Source organism: Osmia bicornis, chromosome 3 (genome assembly GCF_907164935.1).
Source record: "Osmia bicornis bicornis chromosome 3, iOsmBic2.1, whole genome shotgun sequence".
Classification (NCBI taxonomy): domain Eukaryota; kingdom Metazoa; phylum Arthropoda; class Insecta; order Hymenoptera; family Megachilidae; genus Osmia; species Osmia bicornis.
Genome location: NC_060218.1, coordinates 10,867,902 through 10,894,418, shown reverse-complemented (window position 1 = coordinate 10,894,418; position 26,517 = coordinate 10,867,902). Strand labels below are relative to the sequence as shown.

The following is a 26,517-nucleotide window of genomic DNA, read 5'->3' as shown; positions in this document are numbered from 1 at the left end:
TGTTAAAACGCTTCCTCAGTTTATTGCCCGCCACGGTCACTTCGCAACCGCCTGGAATTTCCTCGATGTCACAGGGGTAGCATCGCTACCTGAGACTACCGTTAGTCAAAGGCGGTGACTATCATACCACCACTGCCAAATATGTTCAACCAATGACAAAAATCAGTGAGAACCGATTGTACCAATCCGAGTAGGTCATCCCCGCCAAAATCACCCCGTCCGAGGTGACTTAAACGAAAACAAATTGTTACCCGGCACCAGAATCAATCGAACTGTCGATACTTAGTGAATGGTTAAAGTGTTTAATATGGCGACCAGAAAGAAAGTAACTCTATCCTTAGAGGAACGATTGAAAAAATATAAAGTGAATCGGACAACGATTTGGAGGATAAAAAACAGTGCACCAAAAGTTATGGAGTTCGTTGACAAAGGGAAGATCCAGCGAAAACGACGAAGAATCAGACCATCCTTATACGATACATTGGAGGAAAATTTGCTGGCTTGGTTCATCGAAAGGAGAACTCTTGGTGATTTCATAACGAATGCTGTAATGATGGACAAAGCAACAGAATTAAAGAACAGTATGGGGTTGACGTTAGATTTTAAAGTTAGTACGAGCTGGTTAGATGGATTTAAAAAAAGACATAATATACCTTTAGTGAAAGTTTATGGGGAAAGTGCAAATGCTGAAGAAGATTCCGCGAAAAAATTTTGTGACGATTTTACTAAATTATTGGAAGAAGATGGCAGTATAAATATCGATAATATCTACAATATGGATGAAACTGTGCTTTTATGGAAAGCCTTACCATCGAAGACCTTGGCAGAAAGAGAAGAAAGGGTTGTGAAGGGATATAAAAGTCGCAAAGAGCGAATTACGGTGGCGCTATGTGCGAATGCATCTGGGACGCACAAGTTAATGCCGCTAGTGATTAATAAATATGAAAATCTTAGGGCTCTGAAAAATGGCAGAGATAATCTTCCTGTTATTTTTAAATCGCAGAAGAATGCGTGGATAACGCAACCATTATTTTGTGAGTGGTTTGAACATTATTTTAAGCCCAGTGTACGGGCACATCAATTAAGTAACGGACTGATCGGTAAAGTAATATTATTACTAGACAATCGTGGAGGACATAGAGTGCCGGAAGAACTATTAGATAAAGATAATTTTAAGATTATGTATCTTCCTCCTAATACGACCAGTGTGATACAGCCAATGGACCAGGGCATAATAGCCAAAATGAAAACAGTGTATCGCCATAAAGCGATAAGGAAAGCGACTACATATCAAGGCGGGATAAAAGAATTTCAAAAGCAATTTACACTAAAAGATTGCATACAAGTTTTGGACGAATCATGGATGGAAGTATCTGCCAACAATATTATTAATTCTTGGAAAAAAATTATTCCCAATCAGGAAGATTCGTATCGTCGTGCTATGAGGGAAGACATAAGCACCTTAACAAATGAATCATACGTAGAAGAAGATATTGCACAATTTATGTCCAATTATGAAGAACAAGAAAAAAGAACATTCATAAACGAGGAAGATAGAGAAGAGCAGGAAGAAGAAGAGATGCAAGAAAATGCAGACGAACAACATAATGAACAAGAGGAGCTGAAACATTTGTTTGAGCGTATGGACTTGCATCTATCTCTACAAGCGCCTATTATTCGAAATATGTTTAAAGTCATCAAAACCCATGTATTAGGTAATGTTTAATATTCATTATAAGTACAGTTGTATAATTTTATAAAAATCATAAACATAATTTTCATTTTAATAATTAATTTTTATTTTTTAGGCACCAATGATTAACAGCCTCGTCCTGGATTTTCTTGGTTCTTCTTCTTTACAACTGGACGGATTCATTTGTTAAGCTGCTTATGTCTTCCCTCATAGCACGTCGATACGAATCTGTCTGATTGGGAATAATTTTTTTCCAAGAATTAATAATATTATTGGTAGATACTTCGATCCATGATTCGCCCAAAACTTGTATGCTATCTTTTAATGTAAATTGCTTTCGAAATTCATTTATTCCGCTTTGGTAATTAATTTTCAAACCAATTACAAAATAATGTTTATGTCATCCACGCATTTTCATATTTGTTAATTTCATTTATTAATGTGTTGTATACATTATCTTCATCTATAATGTCATCTTCTTCCAATAATTTAGTAAAATCGTCATAACATTTTTTCGCGGAATCTACGTTAGCACTTGCACTTTCCCCATAAACTTTCAATAAACGTATATTATGTCTTTTTTTAAATCCATCTAATCAGTTCGTACTAACTTTAAAATCTAATGTCAACCCCATACTGTTCTTTAATTCTGTTGCTTTGTCCATAATTACGGCATTCGTTATGAAATCACCAAGAGTTCTTCTTTCGATGAACCAATTTAGCAAATTTTGCTGCAATGCGTCGTACAAAGATGATCTGATTATTCGTCGTTTTTACTGCATCTTCCCTTTGTCAACGAACTCCATTACTTTTGGTGCGTTATTTTTTATCCTTCAAACCTTATTCATTTCAATATATGACAATATTTATTATAATGTACCATTTTATTATTATTTTAATAAATAAATATCATTCAACTTATATCGTGTTTGGTGTCATTTTAATCAGAAAAATCTCACAAATGCGTTAATAAAAGTTTCATTAAGAAAAAGTTAAAAATAAAAAAGTCTTATCGTTCAATTAGGATTAGTCACACCGGTCGGATCATATTACATGGTTTCCTCGTCGATCAGTACGTATTTTTTTTTTTTTTTTGCATTTACCCCGGTTTTACTGTACATCTGGAAGAAATAGGCTGATGCAGAAAGTCAGCGAGCGAAAAGTTATTATCAATAGTCTACTGTACTCATTTCCGTGAAGAGTGACCATCACTTTCGATTTTAGCGCAACAAACAACCCTCGAAATCTCATTATTTAGTGAAAAATTTTGCAGTTGGGATACTATAGTTTGTCTCGCGATTCATTCAAAACCATGAAAATTTACAAACAAATACTTTATTCGAAGCATAATACAAATATTTTAAGATTCTAATGTGAATTACGGAAAGTGTCAGAAATATGTATCAGATAGATGGCGTTGCGGTCGGTGTGCGGCGTTGCGATCGGTGTGCGTATTGAACGAAAGCGCTTCGGATATGGATCGGCGACATTAGATCCTGAAGTTTTTCCTTTATGTTTGTGCAAGAAATTCTATTGATATTGTGTTGTGCCTTGCAGTATGTTATATTTCAAATATGTATTTTATTTTTATTTTTTTGTCACATTAATTAAAGTTCGGAAGTGTTGAACAGCGGTTATTGGGTTTCTTTTCGTAGTTCGTACTTCTAATAGAAAGGTATTCTTTATTTATTTTGTCATACAATGCTTCTGATTCTTAAATTATAAAAATTATGCTAAGTACACCAAAGAATTTGTTTCGTTACATAATATTCATTAAGAGATCGACTTAAAACTATGTATTTATAAGTAGATACAAAAACCGAATATGTATACACATGTTATGAATAATAATAATAATAATAATAATAGTACATAAGTTTAGAAAAAGGATAAGAAGAAATTGATTATTGTTTATATGTAAATTAAATCATATCTAATATCCACTCAAATAGATTTTTCATTTAATAAAGAATAAACGTATTCTTTGCAAGCAGGTCTAACTATGCCTTTACATTAATTTGTTTGCATTGTTAAAAATATTACTTATTTTCAATCTTTTTTAGCTTCCGTTTATCTTTGTACAATTATTGCGACGTACAACCTTCGGAGAAGGGATGGTACCAATGATCTCAATCAAAGAAAATATTAGATCAAATTAATGTGATCACATTGTAAAATTTATTTTGTACATATTTGCAAATAAATTTTTATCTTATTGAATATTTTAATTTTTAATAATCCAGAGTAAAATTTATATTTATTACAGGATTTAATAACTATACTTCTTCTTCTATACAATAATGCGTACATTTTGTTTCTTGACTTATTACATCATTATTACAGTGTTGTACAAGGCTCACGATTATCCCGAGAACGACATATCATAGAGAGAACCACAATTTTAAGGTAATTTTGTATTTCACATTATTTTCATTTGTATAAATTTACTGTTCTTTTAAAAATTGTTCTAATATATGAAATTCTTTCCTTTAAAAATTATACATTTAACTTTAAGTTGATATCCTTGTATATATTTTGTAAGTATGGGACATAATTGACCCAGACTTCTTGGATTTCGTATAACATAAGATCCACCAATCGAGGCTTAATAAATTAATATTGCAGTAAGAGAAGGAAGGGTAATGATGATTAGTGGCTAAAATTTTAACAATATAAAAAAATATTGAAAAGTTTTCATTAGTTTTATAATCATTACAGTGTTTGTGAAATGTGAGTTAACGTCACCTTTTGCTTTTGTTCAAAATGGTTTCAATTCATCATTCAATCGAAGGTAAATTCAAAATGTATTATACACATAGTATTTATTTGAGTCACATCGTATAAAAGTACGAAGTTTTATTTTCTACAATACAGGGTGGGTCAAAAGGTCGTATAGTTCGTTTCTAGAAATTATTGCGTTCTTTTATTTTTCATAAATAAAGTTAAACTTAAAAGTTTAACCAAACCATATCACTGTGCGAAAATTATGGAAATTTACGTGATAATGAATAATGAAACTCATTTTCACCTGAAAAGTTTTATTAAAATATAAAATTCAAGATTAAAGTAATTTTGTTGCCAGGCATTAATCAAACTATTTTTCAACCTTTTGAACTAGTTAAAACATAATCTCACTGAAGAAAGAACAATCTTTCATTTAACGTCTTAAGAAAATGAACTGTCGAATTGAAGTCATTGAATTGATACAATTTCTTTTTTTATCTAATTAGAAAAACGTATTTGAAATAATTTCTTGATTAAACTTTGTTTTTCTATTTATTTTTTGAAAGAAATCAGAGAGTAACTTTTAGTCTACCCTGTACAATGTAAGTACATATATCTTTTACGCTTGATAAGATAATCTCTAAATGGAATCATTCACAACAAGGTAGTAGCCATCACCAAAAGAAGTGAACGATATTACGCCAATTTTTTCTTGTATTTAATTTATTCAGTAAATATTATTTACGAAATAATAATTAAAAGAGAAATAAAGAGTGTATACAGATTTGATCTTTGTACAAATAAAGTCTACAAATTTCTGGAACATATTCGTAAATTAGTTTTTCTTATCTTTTATAATTCTTTGAATAATATCGTCATTTTCCTACCTTCCCCTCTATACATAATGTGTATCGTTTGTTTCACATCAGTACATGTTTCAAAATGTTCCCTATTTTGAATTGGTACCTAACAGAATGGATGTCTTGTTGAATATAAAACACATTTGTCGTGCACATTGCAATAGCTTTTGTGTTTTACATACATCTATTGCATTCTTGCAGTAAACGACCATGATAAGAGAATATACCGTAGCCAAATAACGGATAATTTACGTACAAGAATAAAATACCCGTACTATTCAAGTCTGATTTCCTTACAATTTAAGGCTTACAGGATCTCGAAATAGGTAATTTTTTTGATTCATTCATTTTAACGTAATTTTTAATAGAACATTTTCTTTTGATAGAACAGCTAAGAAATCCATGATACTGATATACATATGTACATGTTATTGAATATACAGTAAGTATCTTACCAGTCCATTATAGGCATCTAATATTTTGTACAAATTTTATTTATATTTTAGATATACAGGGTATCTCAGAACTCGCGTAACACCCGGAAACGGGGGATTGCTGAGGTGATTTTGAACAACATTTTCCTTTACCAAAATGTTGGTTGAAGTTTCGTTTTTGAGTTATTAACAGAAAACACTGACCAATCAGTGTTTGGCGCTCAACACTGGCGTGCAACCACAAGAGCGTCGGGGGTAGACACGGGTAATAGTAGCGCGTTGACTTTACCGGCAAAAATGGGCCTAAATATGGGTTTACGGGACTACACTTTTCGTCCTTATATGAGAACATTTGGGGCTGAGTGAAGGCTTATTCGAAAGAGGAAGGTCCAATGCAGGGCGCTGCACTCATGTTTTAGTAGGATTATGTTCATGTTTAGTAATATAAGCGTCCAAAGTGGAGGAAAAAATCGACAAAATGCAGTCGCGGAATCGAAGCATTTTTAGGCCACTAAAAGAGTGCTGTGATTAAAATCATGAGTGCAGCGCTCTAGCCACAACCCTTACCTGCAAATTAAGATCTATTTTGTCTTCATTTGTTGCGAAATAAGGACGAAAAGTGTAGTCCCGTAAAAGCATTCCCACAGACCAGTTCCGCCATTTTCACCGAATCGGAGAGGTCACGTGCCGTGTCCACCCCCTTAACTGCGCTGGATCGTGACGGTAAACAAACGCATTGGCACAGTGTGAGTTGTTCATGAATAACGAATAATTCCATATTGTTCATAATTTAAGACGATGTAATATTTGTTGCACACTTCCTTTGATACGCACACTGTACCAATACGTTTGTTCACGATCACGACCGAACACGGTTGAGAACTCTCGTAGTGGAACGCGCGCTCTACACACCAGTGTTTTCCGTTAATATAATAACTCAAAAACGAAGTTTCAACGAACATTTTGGTAAAGGAAAAAGTTGTTCAGAATCATCCCAGCAACCCCCCATTTCCCGGTGTTACGCGAGTTCTGGGACACCCTGTATAAGTATCAAGGTAAAGCTTCAACTCTATTTTCTAATCTTTTTAAAGCAATAGAATAATTTTTAATGTAACTAACCTTATCTCCATAATTTATCGTCCCCATGAATTTCTTAGGGTGCATATTTGAGATGCAGTGAGCTGTGTATGTACTCCTTTATTTTCGGTTCACCATCCTACGCTCTCTGAATATTTTGAATAAGAACATTTTCAATACAGTTCCTTATTACGAGAGAATGTACTTATTTTGTAAGAGAAGGTTCCGAGGTATGATACTGACTTTTTTATGAACTTTTGCACATCGATAAGACTACAAAACTGATATTAGCGATACGTACTTACATACATTGCGTCCCACTTTGTAAATAACAAAAAACCATTCGAAATGTGGAAGTTTTAAATGCCATGTACAGTACCGAGCATGGTAGGCTTTCCTAGGGAAAATGGCGATGCTCCGAGCTCTGGCCCAGGCCATAAGCTTCTCCTTCTCCACGTTCCCGGTCCTCCCCAGTTTTCCGTTCCCCAGGTTCCCGTCCGTCCCCACAGGCAATTCCGAAGAAACTGACGATGTATGGAATAGGCTCCGTATAGAGGATGATCCTCTTGCTAATGGACTCAAAGGCAATGCTGCCATTACAGCATGAAGAGGCCCAAATTCCTTTTCTATCATCAATACTTCGACGGTGATGTCTCTTACAGATGAGATGGTTGTGCGCGTGAAAATGTGTGTAACGAAAAAGATAGTTTTATTTTGTTTTCCCCAGCATATAAGGGGAATTTTTTTTCGTAACACACAGTTTCGCTCACACAATCGTTTCAGTTGCAGGAGACATAAGCGACTTGAGTCTCTTCATGCTATTGCGACGATATGCCTTTGAGTCATCTGGCGTAGGGATGTGCGGGTACCCGATATTACGGACTCGGGCAGGCATCCGAATCAGCCCGACTGTACCCGACCGAATCCGAAATAGTCGAGCTACCCGACTGCACGCATGTATCGGACGCCCGCTCGACCCCGCCCGAGCCCGCCCGATGTTTTCCGAACAGACGCAACTAGTCGGGAATCCGACACATTAGTCGGGTCGCTCATCCCTAGTCTGGTGAGATCAGCCTATACAAGTCTGTAGTTATCTACCACTTGTATATATGTACACGTTTACACGGGAAAATTAAAAATAATATTTACTTTGTTATTCATATGTTTCAGTTAAATACTAAATTTTATGATACAGGGTGCGTTTCAAAAATAGTAGGACTGACTTGATCAAAACAAATTTATTGCAGATATTCGTACAAGTCGTTAATATTCTTCGAAATAACACCCTCCTGAATTAATACATTTAGTATAGCGAGTCTGCCAGTCCGCATACGCCTGCTGGAAATTTTCAACCGGGATGCTCCTCAATCCACGCGTTGCGGCCTCTTGCACTGCCTCAATTGTGTCAAAACGACGTCCTTTCATCTGCCTTTTTAATCGGGGAAAAAGGAAAAAGTCAGGTGGAGGGCTGTAAGGTGGATGAGGTAGCGTTGTCAAGTTGTGTTTGGCCTGCCACTCCCGTACCAACAGTGCGGTGTGACACAGCGCGTTGTCATGATGCAATTTCCAAGTGTTGGATATCGTTGATCTCACGCGGAGGACTCTTTTCCGTAGTCGTTCGAGCAGTTCCACGTAAAATTGTGCGTTCACAGTTTTGCCAAGTGGCGCGTAGCGCTGCTCGAGTGTACGGTTCATCTTGACTTGTGACGAGATGTGTAAACAGAGTCTCACTCTTTTGGCGATATTTACTATCCAAATGTTTAGAGGCGACTATGTAAGCACGCATTCTCTTCGCGACACCCCCCACCACAATTCCCACCAATAGAGACTTAATTTCTGCACCTCGCTCGGACTACATAAAAAATCAGTCCTGTACTTTTGAAACGCATCCTGTATTTAATATTTAATTAAAAAAATATGTTATTTATAGTGGTACCTCAGTATACGACCTTAATTCGTTCCTGATGTTTGGACTTATACCGAATAGGACGTATACCAAACCAACCTTTCCCGTAAGAAGTAATGTAAAAATGATTAATCCGTTCTCATGTAAAAAAAACTCCTATTGATATTATACCTATATTAATAGGGTTGCAAAATAATTTAAACACTATTTAAACAAATGACGCAAAATTCACACAAAAAATTTATATTGTATGTATACCGAACAGGAATCGTATATCGAACAAAAGTCACATCCAAATAGGACGTATTCCAAAGCAGACGTATACCGAGGTACCACTGTATTAATATTGTCAAAATTAAGGTTTTGAGAATTTCTGCTTCTCCTATAACGTTACTTTTCTTCAGGAAGCCTACTGTGTTCGGTACTGTACATTGATGATTATATGTATATGTATTTAAAAAAAAGTGGTGGTACATAAACCTCACAATCAAAGACTATTAACAGTCAAAACTGGATATCATTAGTTGCAGTGTTTATTACAGTAGAACCTCGATTATCCGAACATGGATCAGCCAGGTAAATACTGCGGGTTATGTATGATAGTCCTGAGATGATATGAAGCACAGAAAGAAAGTACCCAGCGGAATTATTAACTTTAAAAAAAATATGCAACTTGCGAGCTTAAAAAGATTGGAAGGACAAAGATGAGTAAACAATATTTATGTAATGCATATATTATACAATAAATTATAATTTTTCGTACGTAATCTGTTTCTAATATAAATCGTTCGATTATCTGAACATTCTAAACAGAATTAGTTCTGATAATCGAGGTTCTACTGTATTATTATCTTTTTTCTACAGGAAAACTTAACGAACTTTCCATAACTTTAATATTTTGTTGAGAAAATAACAAACGTTTAAAATTAGAGGTGCTCATAATGGAGCGATATAATGTACTTACACACATACTTTTTTATAACCATCTATAAATTGTAATTTCTAAGAAAATAGTTCATATCTTTGTTTATAAATTTTATCTATCATTTCTACAAGTTACAAGTTGTCTTAAACTTAAACACTTCTGATACTTATAATTATAAACGTCTACTTTCAGCCTAAAATGGACGCGAAGTTTCAACTTTAGAATTTTTATAACTTTAAAGCTTATGTATATTGTATCAATTACATGCAATTTTTATGTATTTAATACTGTTTCAACGTTTTATATAAAGATTTTATATAATCTGAAATGAAATCATTAAAAGCGCTAACGTTCGTTTTTATTGAACTTACTGTTAGTTAAATTTCACTCTTAACACCTGAATTTTTACTTATTTTGTAACTGAAAAAGTTAACTGTAATGTTTAACAAAATATCTTTTTTACTATCCCTTGTTGAATCTGTCACTTTTGAATTAGATAATGCTTCATTTTATGACATTTGAAACATATAATATTACATTTTTTCAAATTTTGAAATAATTTGTTTCCAGAAAATGTATAATAATAAAAAAGTAAATACAAAATTTAAAAATGGCGGATATCAGAAAATTCGGGTACTCAAGCCACGGGTTGTGTTAAGTTATAATCAGATCGGGGCGGGTAGGGCCCCGAAAGTTGCCCGGCCCCTAAATTCGTTTGGGTACTTGTAATTTGGGGACCTGAACTCAACTTGAAACTCGAAACTGAATTTAGGAGCCAACATTGTATTCAAAGCATGATTTTTCAGACTTACCTTAAATTTTTAATTGAGCATCGGTTTTCAAGTCGAATTTGGGTTCTGAAATGACGGGTACCTGAATAAATTTATGTGCTGGACCAATTCTCGAGGTCCCGTTCGAACCTCTAAAAAATTCCCGACCAGAGTTTTCGGGTACTCGCATAGTTTTGATAGATAGCTTATTAGTCATTGATTAGGATACAGAAGTTGATCACTTCAAATATCTGCCGCCATAGTTAAATGGCAATTACTGTAGTTAAAAGAAAATAAATATGAAACCTCAAGTGTACCGGATTCAACTACGAATAATTTATAGAACCATATTACATATGTACATCTACATTCATTAATAAATGTTTTATTTTGAAACTATTTCCTCTATTTCTTATACAATCAGTTTTAGATGTTTATTTGATCCTTTTATCAATTTAAGGTATCTTAAAAAGATTGTACATTCCAAAAGCTGCAGATTCTCCACCCCAGAACAAATCGAAAAGTTTAAAGTACATCTCTGCTGAACGAAAATCGTTCCCAGAATATTTTATTATGAGCCAAATAGCTACCTTAGTTTACCAACAAAAATTCGATAACTTCTAGTTTTATTTAACATCTTGAAAATACGTATATTTAAGGGTCTACAGGAGTGAGAGCAGCACCTTTAGTGGATTAGCAGTAAAACACCAAAAAGTAATTTATGTTTTTCAAACACAATTCCGAGCGAAACGTATAATGATTACGATATTCATATTCAGGAAAAGTATACCGAAATCGTAAAATTTCTTTTCTACAAAAATGTATCTTTTGTAAGGTTTCAGAAGGCCAAAATACAAAATCGAGCTCTGTATGCCCTTGTATAATTGTATAAAGGATATTTATAAAAAATGATGATGAGAAAATATTGATTCTTTGCCTCAAAATCTTTGAACTGCGAAATCGTTCAAGGAGATAGTCATCCAATACGTTAGCCGAGCCCCATCGTCCCGGCAAATTTTTACCCCATGGAATTCATAGAATAGGCCGCCTAGATAATCTGTACCCTTTTATCCAAATCGATTAATGTGAACATGGTCAAAATGGCGGCCAAAGTTGACCTTTCCAACATAGGGCTCTATGGGGCGTGGTCGAAATCGTGCTTTTGGCATCCTAGTTTCCGGATATGTTAAACTAGACGATAATAACTTTCAAATGAGCCCAAGAGCATCAAAATCGTCAAATGGGAACTTGGTCAAAACCCGTTATGAAAAAATGAAGAAAATCTTTAAAGTCGATTTCTGACCAAACTACTTAGCGGATTTTTACGCCGATCGCATATTCGTAATCAGCATCATCAAATCTACAAGAATCGACATCAATATCAACCAAAAGTCATGATTTCAAGAATTCAATTTCGGCAAAAATTCGTTTTCCGTAAAGTAGCTGTTATTTGCAAATGTGAAATGAAATACATATTCACACCTCTTGATATTCTCAAACATCGTCAGAATAACATGTATCGACTTTTATGCGATCGGCGTAAAAATCCGTTGAGTAGTTTGATCAGAAATCGAAAATTTGCCGGGACCATGGGGCTCGGCTAACGTATTGGATAGCTATCTCCTTTAAATCTTTTTAAGTTAAAATGGCTGTTTGACTATCGCGGTATCTTTGTTTCTTTTTTCTGTTGATCCTTAATTGTTTATGTTTCTGAAATTATCGAGTGTGTACATACGCCTAATGTTTCATACGTATCATTAGAAACTTGTGTGCTATCATTTCATAACAGTCTATTAAAATCGAACTAGGATAATTAAGATCATTCACTTGTAAGTAAGTATAAGCAGCTAGTTAGTGCCAGTTAGATATAAAAAATATTAAAATTTAATAGAATTAACACATTAAAAACAGCAATTTTATTTTATACTATAAATCAATTCGTTTAAGATTAATTTCATCATTATTGAAGGGACAAGTTAGGGGAACGCCCGTTTGGATTCGTCCCTGATTTCAGATAACACGTCGCTTGATACCCGCATTTATATATGAAAGCACTTTTACACGATTTTCAAACCCTTGTGGCCTTATATCTTGGAAACAAATCCGTAAATCACAAGATATATAGGATATTTCGATCGATTTTATTATGAAGGATCTGTCGTTTTTTAGATTGTATAACCATTTTTAGATATCGTATATAAGAAAGATTCATTTGTGTTTTCTTCACGAAGGATTCGGTTTTACGTTCAACAAAATTTATTAAACTATTTTTATACATTTTGATTTTATTCAAACTTTAATTTATAAATTGTTAAATAATGAAGTCTACAAGTACTTATGGTGGTGCCAAATAACTGAATAAACTGTTTGCGTCTTTCTAAAGAGAAACTATCATTTTTGAAATTATTAAAAATTAAAATATAAAGCAATAGTAGTTAGATCTAATTTTGATTAAATACATAAGACTGCTGTATGAAAATACTGTGTTATTTAACTTTTTACATGAAATCATTACTAAAAATCATTAAATAAATCTTTAAAATTGTTATTTATGTTTGAAATGTTATAAACAACAATTTGAAATGTTACATACAATTCTTTTGATATTTTAATTATCTGACTCTTTAGAAATGTTTAAAGTTAACTTTCTTTTTTAGGTAAAAAGAACTTCTTTTCTTGAAACTACTACCATTTCCATAAGTATTAAAATTGATGAAAAATTATACTCTACATTGCAAATAATAAATTCTTACTGGTAAATAAGAAGTATGTAGCTGTTAAGCTGCTTATAGAAATTGCAGGGCTGGTGGCAAAAGTAAAAGCATTCGAAAATATTTAATTCGAAACAGGTAACTTTAAAATCTATTCTGATAAAATTGCAACATAACGCACATGTTGTATATTTATCATTTATTGTGAAAGATGATTATACTATTTTGCAGTTATGCCAATTCAGTTTCTACTGTAAATAAAAATTCGACTATTAATATCCGATTTAATTAATTTTTGTCAAATGTGAAGGTATTTAAAGGTAGGGCTCGGAGCAAGTGCCCTGTTCACCTGATGTTGGAGCGGTCCCAATCAGATTTTCGAGGTTTTGAAGAGGTATCTGAATTAGCGAATAATTTTGTCATTTTGCAATATATTTACTTTTTTTTAAATTAGAATATAAAGCTGAAAGGTGCATTTATATTCTTTGAACATTTCTAAGCTATTTAGTGATTGAAAAAACGAAAAAATGAAAAAAGTTCAGAAATTTTTAAATTTTTTAGGCGTCTTAGAATAGTGTATTTACCTTCTTAAGTAGTATAATAAAATACTTAAATTGAGTCATTTATAATTTCTGATCTATAGTTTAAACTCCTCATATCACGAGTTTTTTGCCACATTCTATGTATTACTAGTTTTACGAATCAATGAATTTATGATACGTTTTGAAGGAACATTACCTATTATTTTACTTTTACATTAACTGCACTGTATATTTTTGCTAAATTGTGATCTTATATTTGTTTCAACACTCGCGATTAAATCAGGGTTTCCCTAGTAAAAATTGTGATTTCCCAGGCCTCTTCCTTCTGTAGGCTTTCTCTGGTTTCTGGACCCTTCTCCTTGTACGTTTTCACGAGTTTTGTCTCTTTCCTTTCTGATCAGGCATGGGCAAAGTTTGCTCGGGCGGACGTGCAGTGAGCGACGTTGCGTCGCCTTCTTCTGTAGCTCATTCTTGGTCGTTAGTGCCCATGCCTGCCTTACACGTTCACGATCAGTGATGCTCTTTTGTGGAACCTTTTCTTACTATAGATCTGTGGCCTCTCACTACTTGCATATAAGCGTTTACGCGTGAAAAGAATTAATATTTATTTTGTTATTCGTAATTTTCAGTTATATATTAAATTTTATAATATTTAATAATGAAAAATTATATTTCATTTTATTAAATTACTCTTAATATTAATATTGTCAAAATTAAGATTTTAAGAATTCCTGTTTCTTCTGTATCGCCATTTTCCCTAGTCAAGCCTGATTTGATCGCAAGTAAACGTTGAACACAGCACAGTTATCCGTTATTTTCTTAAAACCAAGTGAAATGTTTTTCCACTTTCTTTCCTGTACAATACATATTTTTTGAATCATATTTTTGCTTTAGTAAATGCATCAGTGAGTAACGTTTACGACAGAAAATAATTTTCAGATTATTAAGAATTGATTCTATTCGTACATACGAATTATGTATTATTTACATAATATTTTTGTATCAAGTTAAAAGTGATAACAAACTGCCCTTATCCTAATTTTCGAGATCTCGCATGAAAAATATGCAATGTAAAGTTAAAAGTATCAAATTAACAAATGTCTACTTATTGATTTTTAATGATATAAGTAAATGAGATTTTAATTGCGTAAACTGAGTGTCGCTCAAAAATCATAACACACTAACTCGTTTTAATAATTTTTAATTAGTATATAACGTAAATTATTTAAATTATACAGGGTGAATCACCAGAATATCTCCATTATTTGTAGCAATATTAAAAAAGATTGTTTCAAAATATATCATATAATATCGAAGAAACTATAAATTATTGTTAGCAATAATGATTTTTTTCAAAATCAGCACTTTTTTCACGGACTGGCATGCAATTTTTATTGGGGTACCGTAAGTTTTGTCGTTGTTCTATTTTTTCGAACAACTGTACAAAAACTATTTGGGTAATTATTCAGAATAGGACCTTTTCCAAATTGTAAAAAGCTTTTTTTATGACTCGACAGTGATAGTCAATTGGGAAAGCTTGAAAAAACCTAACCTAACTTAGATCAAAGCAATTGTTACGTGGGCGTGGACGCAGTGAATTTCGCCCAATACAATTCTTTCGAATTAAGTTAGATTAAATTTTTTCAAGCTACTCTGAATGATTATTGTTGGATGTAATCACCACGACTATTTAAATCAAAATAACCGCATCTTTTGTTCTATGATACACGTTACATTCTTCTTTTGTTCTAATTTCACAATACGTTTACTAAGTTTTATATCATATCATTTTTGTTCAAAAATATAACAGTTAATGGCTATTAATCTACAAAGTATATTGTGCTGCGCTTATTCACGCATATTCCCAAAAACCTTAACAATTATCACCGCTGGAGTCACAAGGAAGCTTTTTGTTAAAAAAGCTGCAAAAAGATATTAAAACATGGAAAAGGCCCTACTCTGGGTAAGTTCAGGCAGGTTGCCTGTATGAGCTATGAGCGCCTCAGTGCAGTCGGACTTGCCAGGGGCATAGCTATACTAGGCCAGCAAATAACAAGCCGGACACGGGTGTCCGCTGACGTACCTTTTTTACTGCTACGGGCTGGAGATACATTTTTGCTTCGGGCGTGTTGTTGGAAGCGGTAGGGATGCCCACTTTAAACTTTCTTGAAGTCACGCAGCGAAATGTCATTTGCTTTTGCAATTCAAGTGGATCGAGGGAAGAAGGATGAAATAGATAAAAAAAAGCAGTAATCAAAGGGTTAAAATGACAGAATGCACATGGCCTGCCTGGCCTGTCGTTCTTTCCGAATTCATTTTCGCGCGAGTCACCAACGAGAACTCGCCTTTCCAACATGTTGGAAACCGATTCGAGCTCGTGCGTGCTAATATGCGTGCACGCACGTAAAACGTGTACACGATACGAGCTCGCATGCGAGTAGCATTCGAGGGCTTCTCGTACGAGATTTCTCGCACCGTGTACCCTGAGTTGCATTGAACTTGTCGCAGTGAAGTTGGCTCCAGATTTACTGACACATTCACGCCGCGTCGGTGAGACGATCTCGCCCATCGTCTCACCGACGCGGCGTGAATGTGTCAGTAAATCTGGAGCCAACTTCACTGCGACAAGTTCAATGCAACTCAGTGTACACTAGAGGTGTGCGAGTACTCGGTTTATTCGAGTACTCGAATTTCGAGTCGAACAATGATCGGTCGGTCGAGCCGAGCCGATCGCTTGAATTTGCCGAGCTACTCGAAATCGACGAACTACTCGAAAAATTGAAGTTTTACAAGGGCTCGAATATTCGAGTAGTTCGATTTTTTCGAGTAGCTCGCTTTTATATCAAACAGTTCGTCGATTTCGAGTAGCTCGGCAAATTCAAGCGATCGACTCGGCTCGAACAATCGAAGTGAGTTCAGTACGGAAATCCTGAGTTCCTTATCCTAAACGCGATGTGGATGCATGGGAGTTGTAAATCAGATTAACAAGTGAAAGGAATTCAGCTGCGTGACGGCGAGAAACTTTGTAAGTGAGAAGTACGCCGCCATTCACAATACATAGTTCGTCCAAGATGAAGGTGTACCTCGAGCCCAAAGCAGTGCACACGCGCAAATTCGGGCGTCGGCTGGCGCTCGTGCCCGGCTTATTTATTGCTCGCTAAGCGTCCTGGCCGTATTATGAATAATTACATCAAATATAAAAACAAGCCTTAGTAAAATTTTAGTAAGTGCCCAACGATTTTTGAGCGGTACTGTATAGTACATTTGATGAACTTGTAGAAAAGGCACTTCCTCTCCGATTTTGAATGATTTTTGAACGTGCTGTAAAATTTGACATTTTAAGCACCTTTTTTTTTTAACAAAGAGAAGTTGTTACCACTGCAGTGAATTCTACCTATACGTATGCGCATCTATAGCAGTGTACGCGGCCATCGCTTCCTTGTTGTTCCTATAAACAGCGGCACTGGGGCCGGCAACCTCCTATACATATAACGGGTGAACTTAAAAATCAAACTTTATTCATTGCAATAATTTTGGGTTGTAGTTCCGAATACGACGAACTTTATCCTAATTTTGAACTGCATGGCCGACCGCTTGATGGCGGTCGGAATATTGATTTAAGATATAGTACCGAAATGCCTCGATGAGGGGGGGGGGGGGGAAGACCCTACATATAAAACGGTATCCACAGCTGCCTATTAGTTTTAGAGACATTAATCAAAAATTTTTGGCACAATACATGTTTACATAGAATTCTGCCTATACAAACGTAACTAACACAACCATTTCCGCCGTAGTAACTACCGAGCATGACAGAGTAGGGGACCTCGATCTGAGTATGTATATAGGGTGTGTCACTCAGAATTTTGCCAATGCAATGACCGTTGCATTTAGTATTATCTACCGAACTTAATCCGAAATTTTGTATATAGCTCAAATGTTTATAACTCCTTATTTTGCATTTTTGCTAAGCGAGATATAATAATTTCAATTTTTTAAAATAATTATCCTCCTGTTTTAGGGCGGGGGAGGAGTAAAGTCCTTCTCTCTGTATCCCTTCCCCAGGAAACATAACCTAATCATACTGTGGTCCCATATTCGTAACGAACTCAAGTGTTACCTTCTGTTCATACATGTATAAGCGAGAAATTCGCCATTTATATGTATACAAACAGAAGATAGCTATGCTTGTGACTGTGCTGCAGGTTCACACACTTGGGTAAAATTCTGTGTATCGATTAGAAAGTTGTTTGCGTATATTTTGACAGCTGGTTATTTCATCCAAAAACGAAAACCATATTCGTATTCAGCACGTCAGAACGAGTAAAACGACGAGGCTAAAGTAAACGTGAGTCACAATTTACAAAATAATGTATATGAGACACCTTGTAGATACTTAGGTCGAGGCGCCTACTGTGTCATCGGTTACTTGTCACACAATGATAGTGGTTACTACAGCGTAGATGGTTGTGTTAATTACGTCTGTATAGGCAGAATTCTATGTATTATGCCGGAAGTTTTTAATTAATGTCTCCGAAACTAATAGGCTGCTGAGGATACCGTTTTATATTTGGAGTCCCCTCGCCAAAGCTCGTGTCGATCGACCACCTAGGCACTTTGGTACTACATCCTATATTTAATCTAATCAGTGGATTAAGATTAGACTAAATTAATATTTAGACGAAATTATTGAAATCAATTTAGTATGAGTTTTAAGCTTACCAGTTATATGAATAGCAGTTGGGTCACGCGGTGCTGTTGACAAAAACAGTAGATTAGCGAGGATTATTTGCTGACGCACAAACAGCCGCAGACGTATACGTATTCCATGTAGTAGTACTCATAGTTTTTTGCGAATATCTCTGAAACTAAGCGACTTCGACATATTCATTAAGGACACAGACTCCTTGTGTCATGACCTGTATGCATGCACTCACACAAACAACGGATACAAGTTGCTTAAAATGTCGAATTTTACAACATATTCAAAAATCATCGAAATCGCAGAAGGAACGCTTTTTCTACAAGTTTACCGTACATTTAAAATAACATTTATCTTATTATGTGTAAATTAAACATCCATGAAAATGTTAATTTGTAGATTGATCTTGTCATTATTATTGTTCCCTCAAGATAAATTACGTAATTTTCTGATGCTACACGCATGTAGCTTTGTATCCGTACACGAGGTCAGCTGTCTTACTACAAGATGGCTGGTCGTGTTGATAAATGTTACTTTTCTTTTCTCTAAGTGTGCATTTAGCAAATATCTCTTGCTGTTCCGTATCATTTCCTATTTCCTCGATTGACGGATTATCCTTTGGAATTCTTTCAACATTCATACTCGAACGTCTTTCTTTTTGCATAGCTTTCGCAGCTTCCTCGTCTTTTTCTAAAAAGTTGCACATGCTAACGCGTCTCTCTTTCGATAGTGATTTTCCAAAAGAAAAGTTGGGCTTGGCCAAAACTTCCGTTCTATCAAAGTGATACGCACTACCCACTCGATCTCTTTGCAACGGTCTGGCCAAGACATCCATTCTGTCGAATTGACAAATACTACCGCCACGGTCTCTTTGTAATGGCCGCGCGAGAACGTCCATTCTGTCGAATTGACAGATACTCATCCCGCGGTCTCGCTGCCATAATTTCGAGGATGTGTCGAACTGACAGATACTCATCCCGCGATCTCGTTGCCATAACTTCGGGGCAGCATCGAATTGACAAATGCTCATTCCTCTGTCTCGAAAAGATGGTTTCATCGCCTCGTTTCTGTCGAACTGGCAGATACTAGTATTTCGTTCGCGTTGCAAAAGTTTCGTGGATTCACTGGCTGGTTTGAAGCTTTTCGGTGCATCCTGCTCGCGAGAGCCTTCCGCATTAGTCTCCGAAAAAACCAGAAACTTAAGGTCGAGCGCACTTTTTGTACGACGTGGTGTTCCTTGGCTGCCGGGAAGCAAACACGAGCTGGTACCAATGAAGACGCTGTTTTGCCTTGGTCGCATTTCACCCGAACTAGAGTTCAATTCCAGTCGCACAGGATATTCTCCGCAGAGAACATTACATTTTGAGTACGTGCGCCGGTTCTGTGAACAAAAGAACCAGTCATTTATGAATGAATTTTGTTCGCAGAATTGAACTAGGAAAATTAAATGAATCTATACTTATATGACACTTTAAAATAAAAATAGATTAAAGTGAAAAAATAGATTTCCTTTCCTCTAAAAATTAATTGGTATTTTATTGGAGTTTTTAAAAATGAGGTTGATCTTTACTTTGGGGCACACAAAATTGTTGATTTATTTTAAATTTTAACCGTTGTTACGTTCGGATTATTTTAATAATCCGACTGTGGCTAGGATCTATTTTGTTATTTTATGGTTATTTATTTTCAATAGTTTACCAGCTAATATACCTAATTTGTGTGTCTCGTCGGTACGACGCACTTGGAACTACCCCAGGCGAGGAACACAAAGAAGGCTATATTTGGCTCTTTCGAATAATTCAAATTAATCTTCCTTGGGACGATTGCCGTTGGAACTACGTTTGGAAATGTACAGAAATTTGAAATCGTTAAGGTCAAGGAGAGGTATCATAACATCCTTCGCCGCGCGGTTAAGCAGTGCGACGCACATGGAGGAATCCCAGCTTAACTGCGCAGAATAAAGAAATGCGATTTTCGCCTTTACTTTACAAGCGGATACCTCTCATACCTGTAAGGCATGCGTCAGCCGGCCCTTCCACGGGAGAATGAGTACAATAAAGAATGAAAGTGATTTGTTTGAATAATATGAAACGATCTGAATAGGAATGGAAAGCGAGGTTTGCGTGACAACCACTGAGAGTTTGAAAACGTCGACGAACGTTTAGGAACGTTCGAAACAACGGTCGACGGGGATCATAAACGCGTATTGTCACGAATAGGCAACAAAAACTGCCAAGCATCTACAAGCAATGTTCTGGAATAAATTCCTAGAAATATGTTAACGTATATATATATTATTCGATATGAGTGAACTTGTGAAAATGCGAATAGAATGCTCCCGAAACTAATTGAAAATGAAACATCAACTTCTTTGTCACGGAAGCCGGAAAATACGTATAATGAAACGAACATCGATTATAAAATACGTCGAATGAATTAAAAAGCTCTAATACTATTATTTACACGAATATTATAACAAATAACATAAATAAAACGTTAACCGACACCAGAGTTCGTTCCTAAAAGCTTCGTTAATTAAGTAAGAAACGAATAAAATCAAATAGAAGTATTTCGAAGATTCTAGAAGGCATAGAAAGTGCGACGCACGAAATTCATGAAGCGCTGTAGGGGTAAAAGAAAGATAGTCAACGATAGACAGAGTCAGAAAGAAGGTCAAGGAGGGATGAGAACTCGGGAAACGCGCCTAGACAAAACCAATACACGCGGGCCTTCCCCTTCGACACGTACCCTGATTTGCCAAATGATGTTCCACTTTGGGCCCATGATCGCGGGTCGAACCCTGAGATACGATCGCTTGACTGAGGCAAATTACTCTTCGTCGAAAAATCGCAAGGTACGTGACGGGGAGCCCGTGTCCGCGTAGAGACAGAGTTGTCTACGGTATCGTGAAATCGGATTACATACGGATTTCATACGAGGGGCCCATATGGGACCAGAGCATTGACGGACTCAATAAACAAATTCAGAATCTTATTATAAATTAAACGATTCTTCTTAAATTGTTCCGATCGTTATCGACCTAACATCATCGAGCGCGATTGGGACTGGTGGCAGCGCTAATACCGTTCTCAACCGCGTATCAATCATAATAAATTTTACTTTTTACTTCTTTCTTTTTATTTTATTTTTGTACGTCGCGCGCCGTATCTCGCTCGCGACGTAACACCGTCGAATGACGGATCCTGAAGAGAGATCCAATTTTAATTTAAGTTTGTATTTCATACTATCTTGACTTTTTAAATTTTAGAAGTTCGGGCTCCACGCTAGTATCATCTTAACTTAAAGTTAGTACTCTTGTATACGTTTTGTAAGTTTAGGTCACGATTGACCTGGGCTCCGCTGTTTAGGGATTAACAAATGTTTGACGAAGTAGGCTACAAAGTACCAGTTTTAAGTTTAGGAATCTATTCGTTGAAAGGTTATGCGTATATAAAACTAAGCATTTTTAGAGTACTTTCGAGGTTATTTTGACGCCATATTGGCTTCTATCTGTAATCTGATTAATTCGCATAGACGAACATCGAAATGGTGTCAAATAATCAAAATGAGCGTCACCTATATGCATCTCTTTATAGGCATCGACTTCGCTTATTGAATGAATTATAGATAGAAGTCAATATGTCAAATTAACTTGTCAAAATATTCTAAAAATGCTCACGTCAGTTTTAGATACGTATAACTTTTGAGTGGATGGGTTTCTAGAGTTAAAATTTGTATTTCTAAATTTTTGTCGTCGAATATTATTAGAACATATCAAAAGAATTCGATAATTTTATGTACCCCAAAGTAAAGTTCAATAAAAAATAATAATAAATATAGTAAATTATAAAAGAAGTAATAAAATAAATCTAATTGATTTCTTAACTGTTTCTTAGTTAGGGGTACTTTCCTTTAATAAATTATTTTGACTGATAATATCATAAACCTAAATACATGTTTCAAAATATTTAAGAGATTAGTGTATCACAATCAATTTCTTTTCTTTCTTTCAACCGTTTCTCTTTTTTTCTGCAATATATGTAGTAATATATAGCTTTGTTTCTTTAACTGTCAGATAATATTAAACGGCATAACAATATAATAAAAAGAAAGAATGATGATATTGTGCAAGAGATGTTTCAGTATATGAAGTCTCCATTGACGCAACTCGGTAAGGGTCAGAGTGGGCCTAGCCTTCTTATAGGTCTAGACTGGCCACTCCCTAAAAATGTGGACCATCACTATTCTAAAATTTAAAAATTCTAAAATTCCCAAATTTCAGAATTAAAAAATAATAAATCATAAAAATTTCAGAATTACAAAATTCTAAAACTTTAAAATATCACAATCCTAGGATTTCAAAAGTTTATTTTTGTCAATTACAAAATTCTAAAATTTGTAAGGAACCTGGTCCACCCCAAAAGAAGATCCGCGTTACGCTAATAAAAGTCTCTGATCGTATATCAAACTAGCATCCTCGTCGCGGCTTCGCCCGCTCTCATAAATAAAAACTTCGAGAATTTGAAGTAATAATTGTTGTATTATTTTTTGGTGATCAATCTCTAGTATTTCAGAAAAGTATTGCTACCTGCAGAAACAGTAGAAAAGCGGCTCATACTACATAACGCGTACGTTGTCACGATCGCACACAGATAGGCAGAATTCAATGCGATAGTTTCCACAGTTTTTCAAAAATATCTCAAAAATTAAGGTCGAGCGGCGGTTATATGTATAGGAAAAAGTTGTTCAAAATATTGATTTCTATACCATATTTAAAAATCATCGAAATCGGAAGTGTGATTCATAATCAAAATAATTACCTTCACCCCTGAATTTAGATTTGCGCCTTTAGAGGCTGATTAAAACAAAATCCTGAATTATGTTTTTAATCATTTGTATAGCTGACTTTCGTAAGCAAAAACTAAGTTGGTGTCTCATTGGGCCTAAAAGATATTGACGAATCCGTGTAAATAGATTTTAATCCTTTTTACACTCTTAAGGGACAAATTTCTAAAAATCCCTTCTTAGTGGATACATACGTCATGAGAGGAATACACTACTCGAATTTCATATGTCTATACTCCGTTCAACGAGACGAGTCACCAAGTATAAACACGTGCACGTGAGCAGGACAGGGCCGACTTACGGATTTCGGATCCCCAAATCGCATCGTAAGATAAGCCTGACATTACATACAAGAGCCCTCGGCAAGGGACCACCATAACTTGGCCCTGAGTTGTAGCATGTGGCAGCCAATGACCGCAGTCGTAGAGCGGATCACGTGAAAACCGAGGGAGTTGTTTGTTTTGACTTGGTGACTCGTCTCGTTGAACGGAGTATAGGTTTAGGGGTTTGGGGTGGGCGTTGATGAGTCAATCAGGACATTTGTTTTTCTTGTCCGGTCAAACTTCGACACCTCCAGTGCGTATATTCAATGTTTTGATTCGATCTCTCTGGCTTTTCGACAACTTTTATCAATTTTAGCAAGTAATTATAATTCAAACCATATCATGTTTGGTATCATTTTAATCAGAAAAATCTCACTAATACGCTAGTAATTGAATTAGTTTGGTCACACCGATACATTTCGGCTCTTTCCTTTGATCATTGGACCTCTCTTTTTACACGCTCAGAAACCTTCGCGGGCGTTCGCATAACATCTCACCAAAGTTTCTTCGCAATCGGATGAATGGTGTAGGATCGCATACGGAACAAACAAAGAAACATTCATTTTTATATATACATATATAGAAGAAATAGAAGAAGATAGAAGATAGATTTCATTGAAATTCATTTAGCCGTTTAAACGTGAAAGAGGAACAGACGATCAGCATTTTCATTTTTATATACATTAGCAGGGAGTAGGGATATCATGCAAACTTTGAGAATTCTATTTTTGGTAGGCACGTGTTACGTATCCGTCTCGGAAATTTCCTTATATGGTGTTACAAACCCTTCTCAAAAATTTCCTTATATGGAGTTGGATGAGTGCACCCGACACCAACCGTCTTCTAGAAAATCCGAGACCAACGCAAAGCAAGGGCGCGGTCCTACGGGTCACGTAGAGTCAGTCCCCACCACTCTTTTTACTCTAATTTTTGAGTATAAAAAGGGTAGCGACAAGGGCACCTCGGGTCTAGTTGAAGTCTAGAATCAGTTCGATACACGTCAGTACGTTCTTTTCGGATAATCTCTGCAACGAGGAAACTCTGCGAGATCGGGTATTCAAGTCCCTTTCAAGCACTCAGTAACTATACAGTACGTTGTCTACTGTCAAGCATTATTCTAATCGTTGTAGTCCGCCCCCGTTTGCTCGCGTTCGTGAAAACCGAGAAGGATTAGATTCTTGCTTCGCGGAATCGAAACTAAACTTTATTTATTCAATTCATTTAAACTTGCAACTTAGGGTTTAATTCATTGAACACCGCGACAATTACATATAACAATTGTAAGCTCCCGGAATAGAGAATAAACTCATATTATTTTAACTTATCTAATATTGTCCAATTATATTGACTAGTCCAGAAACCCACTAAGGTGTACCTTTACCGCTCGAGGTACATCAATCAAGTTACGAGACCTAATACTAACATTTCCTGCGGCTCCCTACGTTAGCCATACGTAGGTTCGTCCGCATACCACGCTCCTGAGGCTCCCTACGTTAGCCATACGTACTGTACGCGTCCACTAAGTTGAGACTCCTCAGGATTGGTCGAAGCCAAATGGACCAGGCTAAGCACGCACACTTAACAATTGAGCCACACGCATTCTCGCTATTCGCTTCCTAGGTTACAACTACTAGTAAAAATGAAGTGTGACGCGTGACAGAGAAAAAGAACGGTACGAGTCGAAATGAAGTGAGACGAAGCGAAGCAGCTCTTGCATTGGCGTAAATTTTGGCTCTTGGGTAGACATTAGCTGTTAGGTAGACGTTGAAAATTTTAAATCGTCGCTGAGTGTCTACCTATTAACATATTAACATCATATTTTAGTAATTAATATAAAACATTAACATTAACATTAATAATGAAATAACTCACATTTTCTTACTTTATAAGTCTTTCACAATTTTGTTGTTGTTAATTCTTACTGCTCTTGCCGTTCCTCTTGCTGTTCCTCTTGCTTTCCCTTGCTGTATATGAATACATTGTAATTATATATTTTATCTTGCATAAATGCAAATACTTTATTCAATACGGAACGAACTAATTTTTAAATTATTTTACCTTATTAATCTTGAACACTGCTGCTGCTGCTGCTGCTGCTGCTGCTGTTGGTATCGCTATCACTGCTATCAGTGCAACTGGTAGCGTTCATTGGACGTGTATCCACAATTTCCTCCATTATATTTTCCATAGCGCTGTCTCTTTCGACGTATTGCTTTTCAATTTTCTGCACGTGTTTACAAAATTCTACCCAGTTCTCTGTTGATACGTCATTAATCGCTTTTGCGGTCAAATTTGTTAATTCGATTGGTGTGAGTGTCGACGTATTATTTTCTCGAATAATCCTTTTTACTTTCGCCCATGCTAATTCAATCGGATTTAATTCGCACATATACGGTGGCAATCTAAGGACATTATGTCCATGCCTTTTGAGTAACTCGTCCACCTTATATGTTTTGTCAAGACTTTTATTTCTTTGTATCAATTCCACCAGTTCATATTTCTTCATGGTGGCTGCGTGCTGGATATTGTTATCTTCTAACCACTTTATCATATCAGATTTTTTTCCATATGCGGTTGGTGGTTTATTAATTTGTACCGTGTGGTACGGAGCATTGTGGTATTTGCCACAGCCGACTCTAGTACTAGCCGTGCTGAAGTAAAAATGGCAACACCGCGGGAGTCCGGTCTGAATACATCAACATCTAACCCTACTCTATCTGTCTCCCGGACTCCCAGACTCCCAGCCAATCAACGTCGTCAGACTCTCGGCTACTCTCTGGACTTCACATAACCTCTTTGGTTTCATTCCAATAATTTCGCTTGTTTCAAGGTTTTTATTCACTTATATACACGTTTATCAATTCTTAAATGTTTCAATTTGATCCAAAGATGGTTTCATTTTGCTTCATACCTAAATTTTCTTGAAACCACTGTAAATATTTCAAATATCATGCTTCACAACACCAAACTACTTCGAGAGTACACAAAATTTATATCACATTTAT

At 35.6% G+C, this 26,517-nt stretch overlaps 2 protein-coding genes across 4 annotated transcripts in view; one reads left to right on the top strand and one right to left on the bottom strand.

Annotated features, from left to right (window-relative positions):
• The first annotated feature begins 307 nt into the window (after positions 1-307).
• Positions 308-1,266, top strand: LOC114880594 (jerky protein homolog-like). Its single transcript, XM_029196758.1, has 2 exons — positions 308-1,105; positions 1,207-1,266. Exons 1-2 carry the CDS (start codon positions 308-310, stop codon positions 1,264-1,266), a joined length of 858 nt encoding a protein of 285 aa, XP_029052591.1.
• A 16,041-nt stretch (positions 1,267-17,307) lies between these two features.
• LOC114880592 overlaps positions 17,308-26,517 on the bottom strand; it is a 123,771-nt gene continuing 114,561 nt past the window's right edge. For all 3 annotated transcript variants that reach the window (XM_046285049.1, XM_029196754.2, XM_029196755.2), the window contains exon 5: positions 17,308-19,725. In XM_046285049.1, the coding sequence (XP_046141005.1) occupies positions 18,799-19,725 (927 nt within the window). In that variant the 3' untranslated portion in view covers positions 17,308-18,798. The remainder of the gene's footprint in view (positions 19,726-26,517) is intronic.

Excerpts from the sequence above, each read along its gene's own strand:
- LOC114880594 (XM_029196758.1), top strand. The coding sequence starts at position 308 with ATGGCGACCAGAAAGAAAGTAACTCTATCCTTAGAGGAACGATTGAAA. Across the intron at positions 1,106-1,206 it reads GTAACGGACTGATCGGTAAA|TGTGATACAGCCAATGGACC; the intron begins GTAATATTATTA and ends TAATACGACCAG.